This window comes from Ascidiella aspersa, chromosome 4, assembly GCF_963924565.1.
Source record: "Ascidiella aspersa chromosome 4, kaAscAspe10.2, whole genome shotgun sequence".
Lineage (NCBI taxonomy): Eukaryota > Metazoa > Chordata > Ascidiacea > Phlebobranchia > Ascidiidae > Ascidiella > Ascidiella aspersa.
This window is the reverse complement of record NC_139450.1, coordinates 14809830-14824463: the sequence shown is the minus strand read 5'-3', so window position 1 is coordinate 14824463 and position 14634 is coordinate 14809830. Positions and strand designations below refer to the sequence as shown.

General features: G+C 36.6%; 1 protein-coding gene across 1 annotated transcript; it reads left to right on the top strand.

Annotated features, from left to right (window-relative positions):
* Positions 1-30: 30 nt before the first annotated feature.
* LOC146148110 (uncharacterized) lies at positions 31-13608 on the top strand. The gene is made up of 19 exons (XM_083388003.1): positions 31-267; positions 904-1085; positions 1217-1405; positions 1487-1580; positions 2046-2231; positions 2751-2876; positions 3251-3352; positions 4572-4690; positions 5009-5105; positions 5639-5887; positions 6598-6814; positions 7569-7713; positions 7827-7883; positions 8483-8669; positions 9087-9236; positions 9802-9915; positions 10311-10453; positions 10956-11070; positions 12561-13608. The coding sequence occupies exons 1-19, from the start codon at positions 133-135 to the stop codon at positions 12711-12713; spliced, it is 2760 nt and encodes a 919-aa protein (XP_083244129.1). The 5' UTR covers positions 31-132; the 3' UTR covers positions 12714-13608.
* Positions 13609-14634: the final 1026 nt, after the last annotated feature.

The window sequence follows — 14634 nt, the reverse complement described above, 5'->3', positions numbered from 1 at the left end:
GCATAGAATATAGATTCTAAAACCGCGGTAATTGGTACTTGTTAAGACCATGTCTTTTGTATAATTACGGTGATTTAAAAACATTGTACGGGCCTCCTTCAGTTAGAATATTTGATAAGCCTTGACCAAAGCATGAATGAACAAAGTAAAGCAGTGGGGGACAATCCCCTTGTTACTGGACGAATCGCGGAAAAGTCTGATTTGCAAGATTTAAACCAGCGTTTTTCAGCCTATATCCAAAACGTCCGGTCTTGGAGAACAAAGCAGGTAAAGTAATAAAAGATTAATGTATGCAAAAATATCTATTTCTTATTTTGCTACTTAAAAGTGTCTTATAATTCTTATGTGTCTGAGCTACAAAGTCTAACTCGACACTAAAAAAGGAAAATAACTGTACAGCAGTATAGAGAATCCACCCTAGTTGGGGTATTCAATCTTGTGTATAGAATTATTTGTAACTGTCCTTGAAACAATTTGTCGCTGGTCTAGAATCCTACATTTGTCCGGAGGTTTATGCTGCTAACAATATTTGGGTTAGTGTGAGGGTTAGCGCTTAGGTTTGGGTAGGTCAAGTATTAATATTATATTAATTTAACATATTTATGTCTTTCCTTGCAATTTTAACTTTGAGAACTCATTTTGTTAACTGTTAAAATCAGTATGGTAGGATTCTAGACCAGCACCAACAATTTCAACTTTTACAACAGTGGCCACTTCACTGTGGCCTGTGTTTAAAATAGAACTAAAAATAATTAAAGCTATCTACAGTATTTGAAATAAAGTTATCAGCAGTAGAATAGTTGTCGAACTAATTGACTGCAAAACTAAAAATTTATTAATATAAATTATGTACAAAACTTTAATTTTTAATTGCTTTTTCTAACTATGTTTTTACATTTTTAGCAACAAGATAATTCTATGCACAAGGAAACTCATAGAAATGAACAACTGTCACAGTTAAGATCCATGTATGATGAACAACTGTCTGATCTTCGTTTGAGACTAGAACAAAGTCAAAGGGAGAAAAATGAAATTGAAGCATCTCGGGCTAAATATGACACAATGTCATCTGAGTTTGAAATAAGGTAATAAACGTGATATAATTACCATATATTACCATGTTATATTGAAGGTACTACTGAAAATTATTTTATATTTTATACTTAATTACCTTTATTTTCTTCTTATCAATATGCATTTATATATATTTTTTTAGGTTATTATCCTTGAACGAAACAGTCCTTAAACAAAAGGATGAAATTACGCGTATGCAAGTTGCTTTGTCAAATAAAGAACTTGAGTTGCAAAAATCCCAGTCACAACTTACTGGCCCAAGAACAGAACTTGAATCTTGTAGGTTGGAACGCGATGACTTGAAACAACGATTAGTAGAATCAGAAAGAAGGTACGTCTTGAAACAAAACAAGACTACAATAATATTTTATCTAATATTTGCTTATCTAATATATATTATTTTTGTTTAAAGATGCCAAGCTGAAGAAAAGGCAAAAGCAGAATTTCAAAATCAGCTTTCAGATCTACATGGCAGATGCAGCCATGAGCTTCTCCTGTATCAACAAGTACAAATATAACCTACAATAAAAAAGTTTATTGGCAATTACAGTTCCATAAATATAACAGCCAAATATATAAAATACCATAAAAAATTAAATATGCAATGGGTTATGTATTAGTTGGATATTTTTAAAATGATCCAAATACTGTGGTGTAAAATATAGCCCATAAAATATATCAAAGATAATAGTATTTGTAGTGCAGTAAAAGGTCATGTTTATTTAACAATTGAACTTATAAACTCTATTAAGTATAAATTTACTAATATTTTAGGCTACAAGCCTAGAAATTTTACAAGTCATATTTAGGTGTTAACTAAATTATAAATACATTGCTTTTGACTACTTTAAGATTGTTATTAAAGTTTTGTGAATTATAGCTGGAAATAAAATGAGTTGATGTATATGTGGTTCGATCATACAGTTTCCTGTTTTTACAGTTCAGAAACTATCATATGTGTTTACATAAAGGAAATTAATGATCTACATGAGCGTTTGGAAAAGTCAAGGCATTTAGTCCTAGAGATGGAGGAAACTGCAAGAAGATCAGGACAACAAAATGGAGATGTTGCATTAATGCTAAGAAATGCAAGGGAAGCCAGTGAGGCTGAATTAAGACGATACATTGATGAGGCTGAATCAAAGCACAACCTTACTGTAAGCAAAACTGACACTTACTGACTTCTAAAATGAATTGAATAGTTAAGGTTAATACATATTTGTTAAGGTAATTAAAAGGTGAACACAGGTAATATATATTTGAGGGAATGATTAAAACAAATGTATTTGCCATCAACAAAAACCCAAATTGGCCTAATTATAATCCAGTGTTGCTACAATGTTGTAGAATCTTTAAAATTCTTGTACTGTCTTTGAATTTATTTGCGCATTAAAAAGTGTTTCAAAAAGTTTAAAAACAAGTTTTTTTTAAAGTCCTTGAAAAGTTCGTTTAATTTTATATTCGGCTTAAGTTAGGTGTTTATGGACTCAAATTGTAACACACATTTTTAAACAATTTGTTGTTGTGTTTACCATAGCATTTATATTGTTTTGTTTTTCGATTTTTATTGAAAAAAATCTTACGCGATCCAATTTTAAGTCTTATAAAAGCTACAATGTTTTAAATAAGTTTTTGAATGTTCTTTTTCATAAAATTGTGGCAACCCTTTTATCCAGATTGCAGACCTGAAACTGCGCATGGAAGCAGACACACGCAACTTGACAACACTGATCCAGGAAAATGGCCAACTGAGAGTTGAAATTAACAGCCTGAGTGGGGCACTGGAGGGGATGCAATCCAAGGTGAAGAGCACTTTAGTGCCATTGTAATGTCGCTTCACTGAGATACTTTTTATTTGGTAGAGTTTCATTCCGGTATTTTTATGTTACCATTGGAAAAGGCGTTGTATCAACGTGCCTGAAATTTAAAATATTTTACAAACTTAGCTAAATTCTGACGTTTCCCTAATAGTTTCTGATGGAATTATTTAAAATCGCATTTATGCTTTTATATGTTTGTGTTGTATTATGTATAATAAGGTTTACATCTCAGAAATGAAACTTATGTCATTTTGATGTTTTTATAATTTGTAAAACATCTAAACATAGTTGCCTAAATCTGCACGGGGTTTCATTGTATTCTACGACCTACAAACAAATACAACGTTTACTTTAAGTTTAATTCTGCGGAATCTGCCCTTAAAGTTGCGGAAGGCAACCTCGGTTCAGAACGAAAAGCGTTTGAAACTCAACTTCGCAGAATGGAAAGCAAACTTCAAGTAAGTACAATATAAAGCAGGGGTTCTTAAACTGGGGTCCGGTCTCTTTGGAGTTCCGTCTACTAGTTTTAGGGGGTCCATGAAGGGCTAAAGAAATATTGGTGTATATTTGAATGTATTTAGACTTCATTTAACTTTCACATTTTCTGGCCGAAATCAGCAGATTTAAAAAGTCTATTTGTATTGTGACGGCAATTTATGATCAAATTTTATATTTTATGATATCTCTGAAAATTTATTGCCTACCGTGGTCTACGCGAAGCAAAAAATAAACAAATTAGAAGTCCCCGGTAAAAACAGTTTAAGAACCCTTAATCAAAAGCAGAGGTCGGCAACCTTTTTCTAGTCGCGGGCCGAAAACAATCTCAGAAAGGTCTTTTCGGGCCAAACACAATGTTAAATAAGAATTGTGTTATTAAAGTGTTAAAACAACTGTGAATCTGGCGAGCCTCAGATTATTTTGCACTTGAAAACGCGTTTAATCACATTTGAGGAAGTGTTGGTGCAAAACGTGAAAAAAAACGTTTGTTTGGTTTAAAATTCGAGTTCACACGTTGTCATCCATACTACTAATAAAAAATGTAATAAAAGTACTTTGAGGAAACGCGATCACTTTAATGGTTAAACTTGTTCAGTGTTTGTTTAGTCCGGGCGCAACTGGCGAGCGAAGCGAGCGCGTTTTTTTAGGTATACTGGCATTTCTTTTGAATTTTTTACTTTTTTATTACATTGCCGATAATAGTAAAATGTTAAAAAAATTATGTGCAATGTTTTTGTATACGTTTTCCGTTTGTCCGCTACGCCCTTGTCTGCCAGCCTTTCACGCCGCAACGGGAAAGAAGCTGTGATCTGTAGTATAAAAGACAGCACCAAAACGAAACAAACGGGTTGTATAAAAATCGTTAAAAAAAATTTCCCCCCTTAGGTACCGGTAGTTAAAATTGTCATAAAGTATGTGAAATGGACTCGTATCTAGTTTTTCGAAGAGGCGGCGGGCCGAATGAATTACACTGGCTGGCCGGATCCGGCCCGCGGGCCGTAGGTTGCCGACTCCTGATTTAAAGGATATAATGCTTAAAACTGTTTGTTGCAACTAGTTAAACCAAAACGATTTTTTTTTGTCAATGCCATTACGCAACTGCGATGTTTAATTGAGTCTGTTCTTTGCAAGAATAACTAAAATACGGGCAGGTTTGAATACAGTTTGTTGTATAACCAGGAAACGCAGGATCTTCTCATGATCAAGATACAGGAATTAACGGCTGCCCAAGAGGCTAACATTCCACTGAGGGCAGAAATCGACATGCTTAAAAACCTCATAGAAGAAGAAGAAAAGAGGTCAATATGGTTACGCATAAAATACCAATACCTTACTTAGGATTTATTAAAATCATAATCAAGGCAATAATATCAATTGTACGAGGTAAAAAAGATTTATTTTTATAAACGCTTGGATCACTCCCCTCCGGTTCTGAAAAAATCCAGATATTTTTATTTAAGGCTGAGGGCCCCTAATTGTTCCATATTGTATCGGCGTTGCTAAAAGTGCCTATATAAAATGTACTATCCGTTTTACGACCAAAAGAGAAATTATAAAACGCATGAAAGAATTGTTAGATCACCTAAATAATGTGTATATTTTTTTGCCATTTTTAGGTTTGCCCTTGAAGGAAAGCTTGGACTAAGAGAGTCTTACTCGACATCAAATACAGATTTTACCATCTCCAATACTACCACTACTAACAAAATTCCGGTAAGGTTTTTCATTGTTTTAGCTGTCGATCAAAAGCTGTGTATTATTTTGACTGTTCGAGTAGACAATCGTTTACGGCGTTAAAACTTGTAGTAAATCATGATAAAAATTCGGTAGAGATTGTGCATTACAAATGCCAAACCGTTCATTTGTTCACTTCTTTGTCGTAGCCTAAGAGCCGTAGATATCCACTTCCTCTTTCGTAAAATAATTTTGGAAATTGTGTTGTCTAATTTATTGTTATTGTGGCGAAGCGCATGTCTAAATTCACGCAAGTGTACTCATGTGTGGCCCTTTTATGGTCAAAGTAACCCTTCGGAAATTGCATCCAAATAAAATCTGCAAATATTGTAATGGTTGCTGACCAGCTTAACTATTACTTTATGAGCTCTTTACTCTTTACTAGTTATACCTTTATGAGCTGTATACTAGTCCCATGTTTAAAGCAGCCAGCTACCTTGCTTTTCCAACAAAGGCTTTAATTTTGCCCTATATATCTTTTAATATATCTGTGCTGAACAAATCACTTACAGCACCAGACAGCTAACCTGGGAATCGGAGACGCCACGGTTGGCAGTTACAAACATGACACTTCTGCGCTAGGAGACGGTAAGGACCTGTTTGCTCCTTTAAATGGCGCCCCGAAACGCCCATCCTCGGTTCCGCTCACCACCCAAGGATTCATAAGGAGGCAGAACGGCACTGCAACCGGCTTCGACGCGTACGAAGCTTCGTCTCCGAGGTCCTTCTACCAGACCAAGAACCACTCACGAAACAACAGGGCAAGTTTCTTTAAACTGATTGTTTCACGTGCTAACTTGCTTGCAGTTATTATTTCGTGAGGGTTTTACCTGCTTTGCTCCCGAAATTGTTTTCTGAATAAAACTTTTTTTTAAAGGAAATCTTGCGCTGCTTGTTTTATGAAATGATAAATCAACACACTATTTCTGGTATTTAAACGGGACAAGTAGTTTTCGGTTGTTATTTTTAGCTAAGTTTTATTCAGACAACAACATTACGGTATGTCTCTTTCCCCGGTGGTCTAAAATGTAAAACAATCTTAATAGGTTAACTTGTGTTTATTCGCCTTTATGGGACGAATAGGATGTAGTATATAGATTATTAAGGTTGTTGGTTAAACCCAGAGATAAAAGTAGATTACTTTTCTTATAAATATCAATTTTCAGGAGGCATCAAAGTTACGTCATAAAATGCCGTCCAAAGCAAGTAACCTTAGGAAATCTAAGGTTATCGTTCGACGTAGTTCAAAAATCTGAAACTCTAGTTTAAGTACATTAAAAGAAGTGACCGATTGACCGGTGAAAAATGGCATTTTGTTTTGGCATTCCTAAAAACATAATTTACCGGAGCAGCGTTCTGGTAGAAATTCTTTTTACCCACTGGTTAAACCTCGATTAACCATACCTCAATTGCACATCCGATCAAAGTGCTGAGACTTACGATTTTAATGGTGTCGTTCTTTGTCCTAAAGATGCGACCCCAGTCAGCTTCGAGCGCCTCCAGCTCGGTGCTTGACGTTAACAACAACGGGTCGGACGCTGAGGAGTTTCTTCGCGAGTCCCGAGTCGGCCGAAGCAGTCCCGGTGTCAACCAGCTTCCCCCGCGCCCCAACAACCCCACTCCGCCGCGCATTCTGACAAAGAGACCGATGAGCGCCGCCAACACCCGTTACGTGTCGGCCGATGCAGGTTTGTAGTATAATTAATACTGAACCATCAGGATTGCCAGATGGTCAAAATAAAAAAAGCCAAACTTATCTAAAAAAAAAAAAAAGCCAAATCTACGAACTCTTACAAGCCTAGGTTTTTCTTGAAATGAATAAAAATGCAATAAATGGTCATTCTGGTACATCGAATTTCTCTTTGTGTGACAATTTTCTCAATTTTTTATCTTTTTGTCAATTTTATCTTGGCAAGTTTTCTCTTTTTGCGTTAGTTTAATCTCTTTTTAACATACAACTTATCAATTTTTTAAATAAAACAAAAAATCCTAAAAGAGCCGTTCAAAAAAAATTTTCAAATTAGGATTTAAAAAATCTTAACTGGCAACCCTGTGTGAACCATGCTTTTATCATATGACTTGCATTGTTTGAACATTCCAATACAATAATGGCCAGTGTAATTGCTGTATTTTGTTGAACGTTAATTAAAGATTAATCAAGTCGAATTCACAAGTTAAAATAGGAAAATGTTTGTCGCAAGAAAGTTTTGTATCTGGCGGTTTTGGTAACCTGTTCTGTAAAACTGTCGATTTGAAATTTTCTCAAATGATTTGGGTCGAAATAATTTAATTCGAAACAACATCATCGCTCACTGAAAGTTCAGGCCCCTGGGTAATGGCTAAACAGACATTTATCTCTAGCAGTCTAGCGTGGGATTGAAAGAGTTAAGCAACTTAAGGACGCTAATGGTGGGCAATCCACTAACATTTGTTACTACAAAGGCCAGGGCAAGGATTACTTCGAAGCCATGTTCAACGACCTTCGCAAAGACACAATGTACACCAAAGTCACCGAGGACAATGTGGGAGTTGACACCACCAAAGTGACGTCATCCACCCAGCACGACCTGGTCAATTCCACTGCAAGGTATAGTTGTGTTTTACGTTTTTATTTAAAATAATTTTGCTAGAATAGTGAAGAATTGCCACAATAATGATTTTATTTCAAGAATCTGATAAATGGTAACACATATATTGTAGGCACGAAGTTATGCCAGGCAAAAACGGAAATCTCTGGTATTCAGGCGCTACGGCCAGGTTCGCCAAATATAGCCTTTGTTAGCTTTGCAGTGGCAAAAAACACCAAAGTCACGCATGAATTCGCGACGTGATTGCCTTGCTTCTCTTGATTTGATGTGCTTTGTGCTTAAATAAAATCTTTTATGTATCGCTGGGACATTTCTGTTTTATGTTTTAGGTTGAAGTCTTAATTGACCTGATGTGTGGCGTGCTTTTTTTGTAGTTTTCTCTCTTTTCCTTATTTGAAATAAATTTTGCAGGTTTAATTGACAAGGTCAATAAGCTTTTTAGCTGACAAGATCTTTTTAATTCGTTTGCAAATCTTAATTTTGTAATCCGTTTAGAAATGAAAATTTGGTAGTTTACTGAATGGTTGAACGGACGGCTTTCTTCTGGTTCTAGCCTAGAGTATATATTATGTGCATTTTGTTGGAAAAGTATTTTGAGATCTCGTTTTTATTATCGGCATGATATCGTATGCATCTTTGTTTTTTTTTACGTATTTCTTTTCCTTCTAGTGTGATTGCCGTCCTAATTTGCTTGGACACAATTCGGCTGCGCGTGCAAAAAATACTCCTCCTTCGTCTGAAATATAACTCAAGTTGTTATTTGCGCAGCGCAACCGGCAACATGAAAATAATACAAGTCGACGACGACGGTCGATTCGTTCGAGTTCATAACGCTTCGTCTACTCGAACGGAAGACATTGGCGGATATTTGCTGCAGCAGAACGTGGCCGGACACCCGGTTGCTGTTTTCAGGTTCCCTCCCAGGACCAAGTTGCAGCCGAGTCTAACGGCAACGGTTCGTAAGACAACGAGAATTTCTGACGGTGTTTTATCCATGTTCGAGCCAGGGTTTACAGCATGTCGTGTATGTATGGATTGCATTATTGCCAAGGGTGGTTTAGTGGAATATAAAATTCATCATTGAGAAATTCCTACTTTTGATGTGTACTCTATTTCTGACTGAGAGGGTATTTATGAATGATCAAAAATAGAAACAACCTTGATATTGTGTTTTAGAATTTGGAGAACATGAAGCTCCATTTTCTTTCTTTTTAAAAGCGATGCAAAATATTCATGAACATAAAAAATTACAACAAAAAGAACATTTATCCTAACAGATTAAAAATACTTAAAACATACACCAGATCGTTAAACCGGCTCTAAGAGTTTCTCGGGCTATACTATGTGTCAATAAAATTACCCACGTGTTTAGGTTTGGAGTGCCAGCACCTTGAACGGGATTCATGACCCGCCGATGCATTACGTGTGGAAACAGCTTGAAAAGTGGGGTACCGGCCCCAAATGCACAACAATCCTTTGCAAACCCAACGGACAGGCCGTAGCCTGGATGACCTCGGCGCCTGTGAGTTGTAGGACGATATTTTTCTCGTTACTTGATTTCAATGCGTTGAAATGTTTGCAAAATCATGGTCACTCAGGATTGCTTTATGACTACGCATGACATGGTTTACTTGCGCGAAATTTGAACATAAGTTATATTGTAAACCGGTAATTTTCATGTTGAATTTGTCATGGCCATTTTTTTCTGTTGAGGTAAATAAAATTCCGGACAAACCCTTCTTGCCCTCTTATTTACAAAACTTCTCTGAACAATTAAAACGTCTGTAAACAATTAAAAATGATACACTAAATCCAACAGTATTTTGATGAAGTAACAGCATGCCCTTCAGACAATTATTTTGCCATAAAACTTCCAGTCATTAATTTAATTTGTACCTTAATATTACGCAAGGTTTTCTTTCATTATAATTCCATATTTCTCTATAATAAATTTCAATAGAAGAGTAACTCCCAAACTAATCTAATAACCAGGCGTCCGTTTAAAGCTAATTGTACAGAATAAGACGCGTGACTGCTGTATAGGGCTTAAAAGTAGTAATATTTGTGTACCGTCGATTTCCACACAGAGGGTGTCGCGTACATCGAAGGCCTACCATCACGAACCCGATGTCGTGGGTCAAACCCGGGAAATGGAACGGCTAATGGAGGAGCTGCGAGCTAAAAACCTAAAACAGGCTGAGGTGAGACAACTGAATATTGAACGCGGCTATGTGGTGCGAGATTCACCTGTAGCAGATTCTAGTTTATTTTAGTGTTGGTATAGTTAATACTGAGAGAAGGTTATTGCAGCGACGGCAAAACCCTAAATCTGCACCTTAAAATAGTTTTACGCCAAAGCAACATATTTCAGTCTTTGCTGGTATCACCCCGATATGTGCGTTCTCTTTAATAAACTAACACTCCGTTGCGCAATAGCTTACCTGTTTGTATGATTGTTCCCATATTGTTAATAAAAAATGAGTTAATTTAACGAATAACAGTCACAAAGTTTTCGAAATATAGTATCTTTCCGATGGCAATAAAATATTTGTTTCGAGGCGTTTACCAACGGTTTTTACTATTGTCAAAATGATAGCAGGGAGAAGACAATGTCGAAGGCGGAGAAGTTGACGGGAATTATGGTCGCGTGGCACTTGCGATGCCTGCCAGCTATGGAATGGCTCCAACACTGTACACCGACTCACCCACTGTACCAATGCCCGCCCCTACTTTGCGCAGGTTGTAAGACTGAATATCGTTTAAAAAAGACAGTTTACAAGGCGTTGACATCTGAAATGAATGTAGCAACTTGTCTAATATGACCATTTAGGTGTACGCCTATCGTATGCGTTTGTGCACATTTGTACAGCTTTAGTGTTACTGAAGAAATGTCTTACAGTTGGTTTTGTTGCTTTTGCACATTCTTAAAATAGTTTATTTTAACCTGAGCGTCCTCGGAATAATCTTAATACTACAAATTTCGGAGTTGTTTGAAGAATGTCGGGGATAGTTTTCGGGTTCCCTATGAACAATGATGATTCACTTTCGTCAATAAAGCAAGTAGCAGTTAGGGGCAGTTTTTATTTTCTCATTTAACATGTAGGTCTAAAATTTTATTCCTATCGGCCAGAAGTCTGAATAACGATGGTTCTGCTATAAACCCTATTACCCTATACTGAAAGTTTATAATTCAACATGGTTTTACACGTCAGAGAAATAATTTCGTCTCTCGTTAATTCAGGGAAAAGAATGCATCGCAGTCACTGACACCGGGCCGATTGCTTCCAACAAGAACCGGCAGCGCGCCACTGCGCAAGTACAACGCGCCGCCTGCTCCGGTGCGCCACGATTCGCAAGTGAGTGAGCAATCGGCCAACCGCGAGATGGCGCGCTCGAGCTACAGCGCGTCATCGCGGCCAGTACGGCCCTATTCTATGCCCTGCGAAACGAGTGGCGCCCCTGGGCTTTCACCACGCGGCAGTGCGCGAATGCATTTGCCCGGCACATTCCACTCACCCGGGGACCAGCATCGCTTGGGTCTTGAGTGGGTGAGGTCTAACCACAACCTGAGTTTTCTACCCCCGATGCCCAGGGCCTTTCCCTCCGTCACGCCCCAGTACACCCAAAACCCGGGTCCGCTTTCACCACGCGACGTTCGCACCGTAGCCTAGGCTTAGTCCCTAGTAAAATAGCTCGACGCATGCTTTGTCTAATGATAATAATCCATGCGGTAATCGTTTTGAATGTTGGTTCCCATAAGATTTATCGTGCTTGGGCGGTAGATAATTAACTTTTTCTCTATTGTTTTTAACAAAATTTTATCACGGGACTTTTTGTTTTAATTTTGGTATCTTGACAGAAGGTAATGTAAGAAATTGTATGCCAATCGCATCTTGTCAATCGCCTGCGTAGCGATGATATGGGAATAACTTGTTTAAAGAATCCGATTAGTTGGTTAACTATTTTCAGTTGAATCGGATTTGTCTTAAAAAATGTCGTTGCATGATTTATCTTTTTTTAAGTTGCGACTTCTGTAAATTGTGACTTAGATAGTTTTACATCAATCGATTTAATTTAAACTAATCTTTTATTGACAAAATTCAATTTGATTTTCACCAAATGTATTTTGACATTTAATAGCTTGATTTTATTTTGCATTATCATAACTAGATTTATAGTAAAACGGAAGCTTTGAATTTAGTATATTAATTATAAAATTGCTTTTGATTTTTATACAATTCGATATCTAAAATCGTGCCATTGCTAATCATTACTTCACTTCGTATAACACCCTTAACTCGGTTTATAGAAGACTAACCTTATATCAATCATATAGTAAAGTATTATTAAACACCAAGGCGTCTGGTTGTTGATTTAAATTTAATTTTGTAAATTTTAAAAAATTGTGAAATAGTGTTAGCACCCTCCTATGATAATTAAAGGCGATCGTGTATTAAACCACTGACTAGCATTATACAAATCGTGGTAATGTCTAACCTTGACAAGATAGTTTAAAACTATTAGAAAACTAAAATAATGCATTACAAATTATTAAATTTTGGCTTTTTATAAAACATATACAAAGAAACCCGTATACTGTCAGAACATATACCATGCAAAATTCTAAAACAAATCTGACGTTTGACATTTCAGCATGTATATAAATCTTTGTAGTTGAAACACATCTTTTGTGCCATAATTTGCATTAGCTCGTAAATCAACTAATTTTGTAGCAGTAGTGACAAACCAATAACAGCGAAAACGTTTTCTTCCCTCCCTTTCCCAAAACCATCCTCGTCCCCGTCGGTTTGAAATTCCCCTATACCTTTCCCGTACATCCTTAAAGACGATGGCCTACCAGCAGCGCCTGGCCCAGGGAGGAAACGCCGAACTGATCGACCTGACAACGCAGAAATCAGCTCGATCCAAATACGGCTTCGACTTCATGACCCACCCGCCCAAGGTCATTAATTACGACGGCACGGTGCGCGAGCGCTAGATGACGCAAGAGAGTCGCAGCAGATTGGGTCGCTATGCCTCGAAAAACCCGGTGTTGTGTTTTCTTGCAAAATCGCCCACACTGACACAAGAAAACGGTCGCCTAAAGAAATTACAGTTTAATTCCGAATACTTTTCCCTGAGGATCATTGCTTTGTTTTTTTCGTGCATTTTAGATAATTAAATATATTATTAAAATCTTCACTTCACTTGAAAATTTAATGATTTCTTGACGTGACTAAGATTTGTGTTTACGTTTGTCTGAAAGTTAATTTAAAGTTAAAGTCTTAGACCGATGTTTTTCATCTACTTTCAAATATATTTGGTATTTACTTTTTTCGTCGATAAATCCTAGTAATTTAGGTGTTCTGTCGTTCTGTTTCATATATCATCCATTTCTAGTTGTAGTAAACCAGTATTATTTTGCCAAAACTTATTGCATAACTGGACATATGTATATTCATTTGCTAGTCAATTTAAATACTTGGTAGATTGCGCAAATAGTTACCAAATGGACATTTGAATAAAGCGAGTTTGCTTAATAATTTACTGTTATTAGGTAAAGCAATAGAGTCTCGTAGATTGGAGATCCGTTTTGCGTTCTTTTCTTTAGTTCCAAATGTTACTTTTTAAAACCTGGTTTTTGAACAATTTTTAAGTGTTTTTGTACGGAATTTAGCATTTTCAAGAGATTAAGCATGCTGTTTGATTTTTTCAGTGTTTTACGGCATTGTGATGATGCGCTGCGCCGCTTACTTTTCAAATGATGTATAACCTGGATATGTTTTTTTGGCACTGAGATAATTTCGAATAGTAGATTTTGTGTATGTGCTTCGTAATAAATGTGTCAGTGCCTATTGTTTGTAATTGAACCAAATAAACAGAATGCTCTTTCAGACCTGTGCATAACACAAAATGGTACAATGGTCGTAACAACCAAGTCTTCGCATAATATTTGCAGATTGCTCGTATTCGTAGACTTATTTTACAGTAAAAGTTTCGAGCCTTGCCAGCTGCACTATTTGTTTGTAAACAGTGACTGTCCTCAAAAATAGTTTATGGGCAAAAATCAGGTAAATTTGATTTTGTACAAACCAGGGGAGAAAATGCGTTTTGGGGGATCTTGAAAATACTATATTCAATTGATTTTACGTGTTGGCTATACTTAAGTTCAAGTAAAGATGAACTTACTTTTTTGCTAATTAATTTGTGGTTAAGGGCCTGTTAATTAATACGAAACAGTTGGAGTTTTAAGGTTTGAGAACTTTAAGCTTTATTGTTTGCTTTATGCTTGGTCTTATAATCAGGCTTTTTGGAACTGGAACAATATTAGTTATTTACTATCCCAATATTGTACGTTTAGATCAGTTTTAGGCTAGACCAGTTGTCGGCAACCGCCGGACCGATGGGAGTTCGTTACTGGTCAGTGATAGGGATGCCAAATTAAAATTTGGATTTAATCCCAAACCGTACGTATAGTGGTATTTTATGTCGGTGCATATACGTATGCACTCATGATTGGCCTGTCTGGTTTGACAGTTCGGATAATGGAGGTTGCACCACAGGACGAATGGCCTCATTGCGTCATTCACGAAGAAATTCTAGCTAGCCGAAGTTATTACTGGAGCTTTCATAGTGTAATTCTATGATATAGATAAATTAATAAACCTCATCAAAGTAAATAAAGTGGCTGCATTTAAAGACAGAATGTAGCGAAGTTGTTTTTATCCAGCGTGGTCAAGAAAAAGGCGTTTTTTCAAACGTTAGGCGTGTCGTCACCACAGACTTAAATTTATGAAAGAAACGCGTAAATAAAGGTTTTTCAGAAACTGTTCAAACTTTAGAAGAGACTTTTAATAAACGAACCTGAGCAAGCATTCTCCGACCTTGTAGGCCTAGCCCTAAGCAGTCATTTTCGCGTT

Coding starts and splice junctions, on each gene's coding strand:
- LOC146148110 (XM_083388003.1), top strand. CDS start 133: ATGAATGAACAAAGTAAAGCAGTGGGGGACAATCCCCTTGTTACTGGA. Junction 1,406..1,486: donor TTAGTAGAATCAGAAAGAAG/GTACGTCTTGAA, acceptor TTTTGTTTAAAG/ATGCCAAGCTGAAGAAAAGG. Junction 8,670..9,086: donor AGCCGAGTCTAACGGCAACG/GTTCGTAAGACA, acceptor CCACGTGTTTAG/GTTTGGAGTGCCAGCACCTT.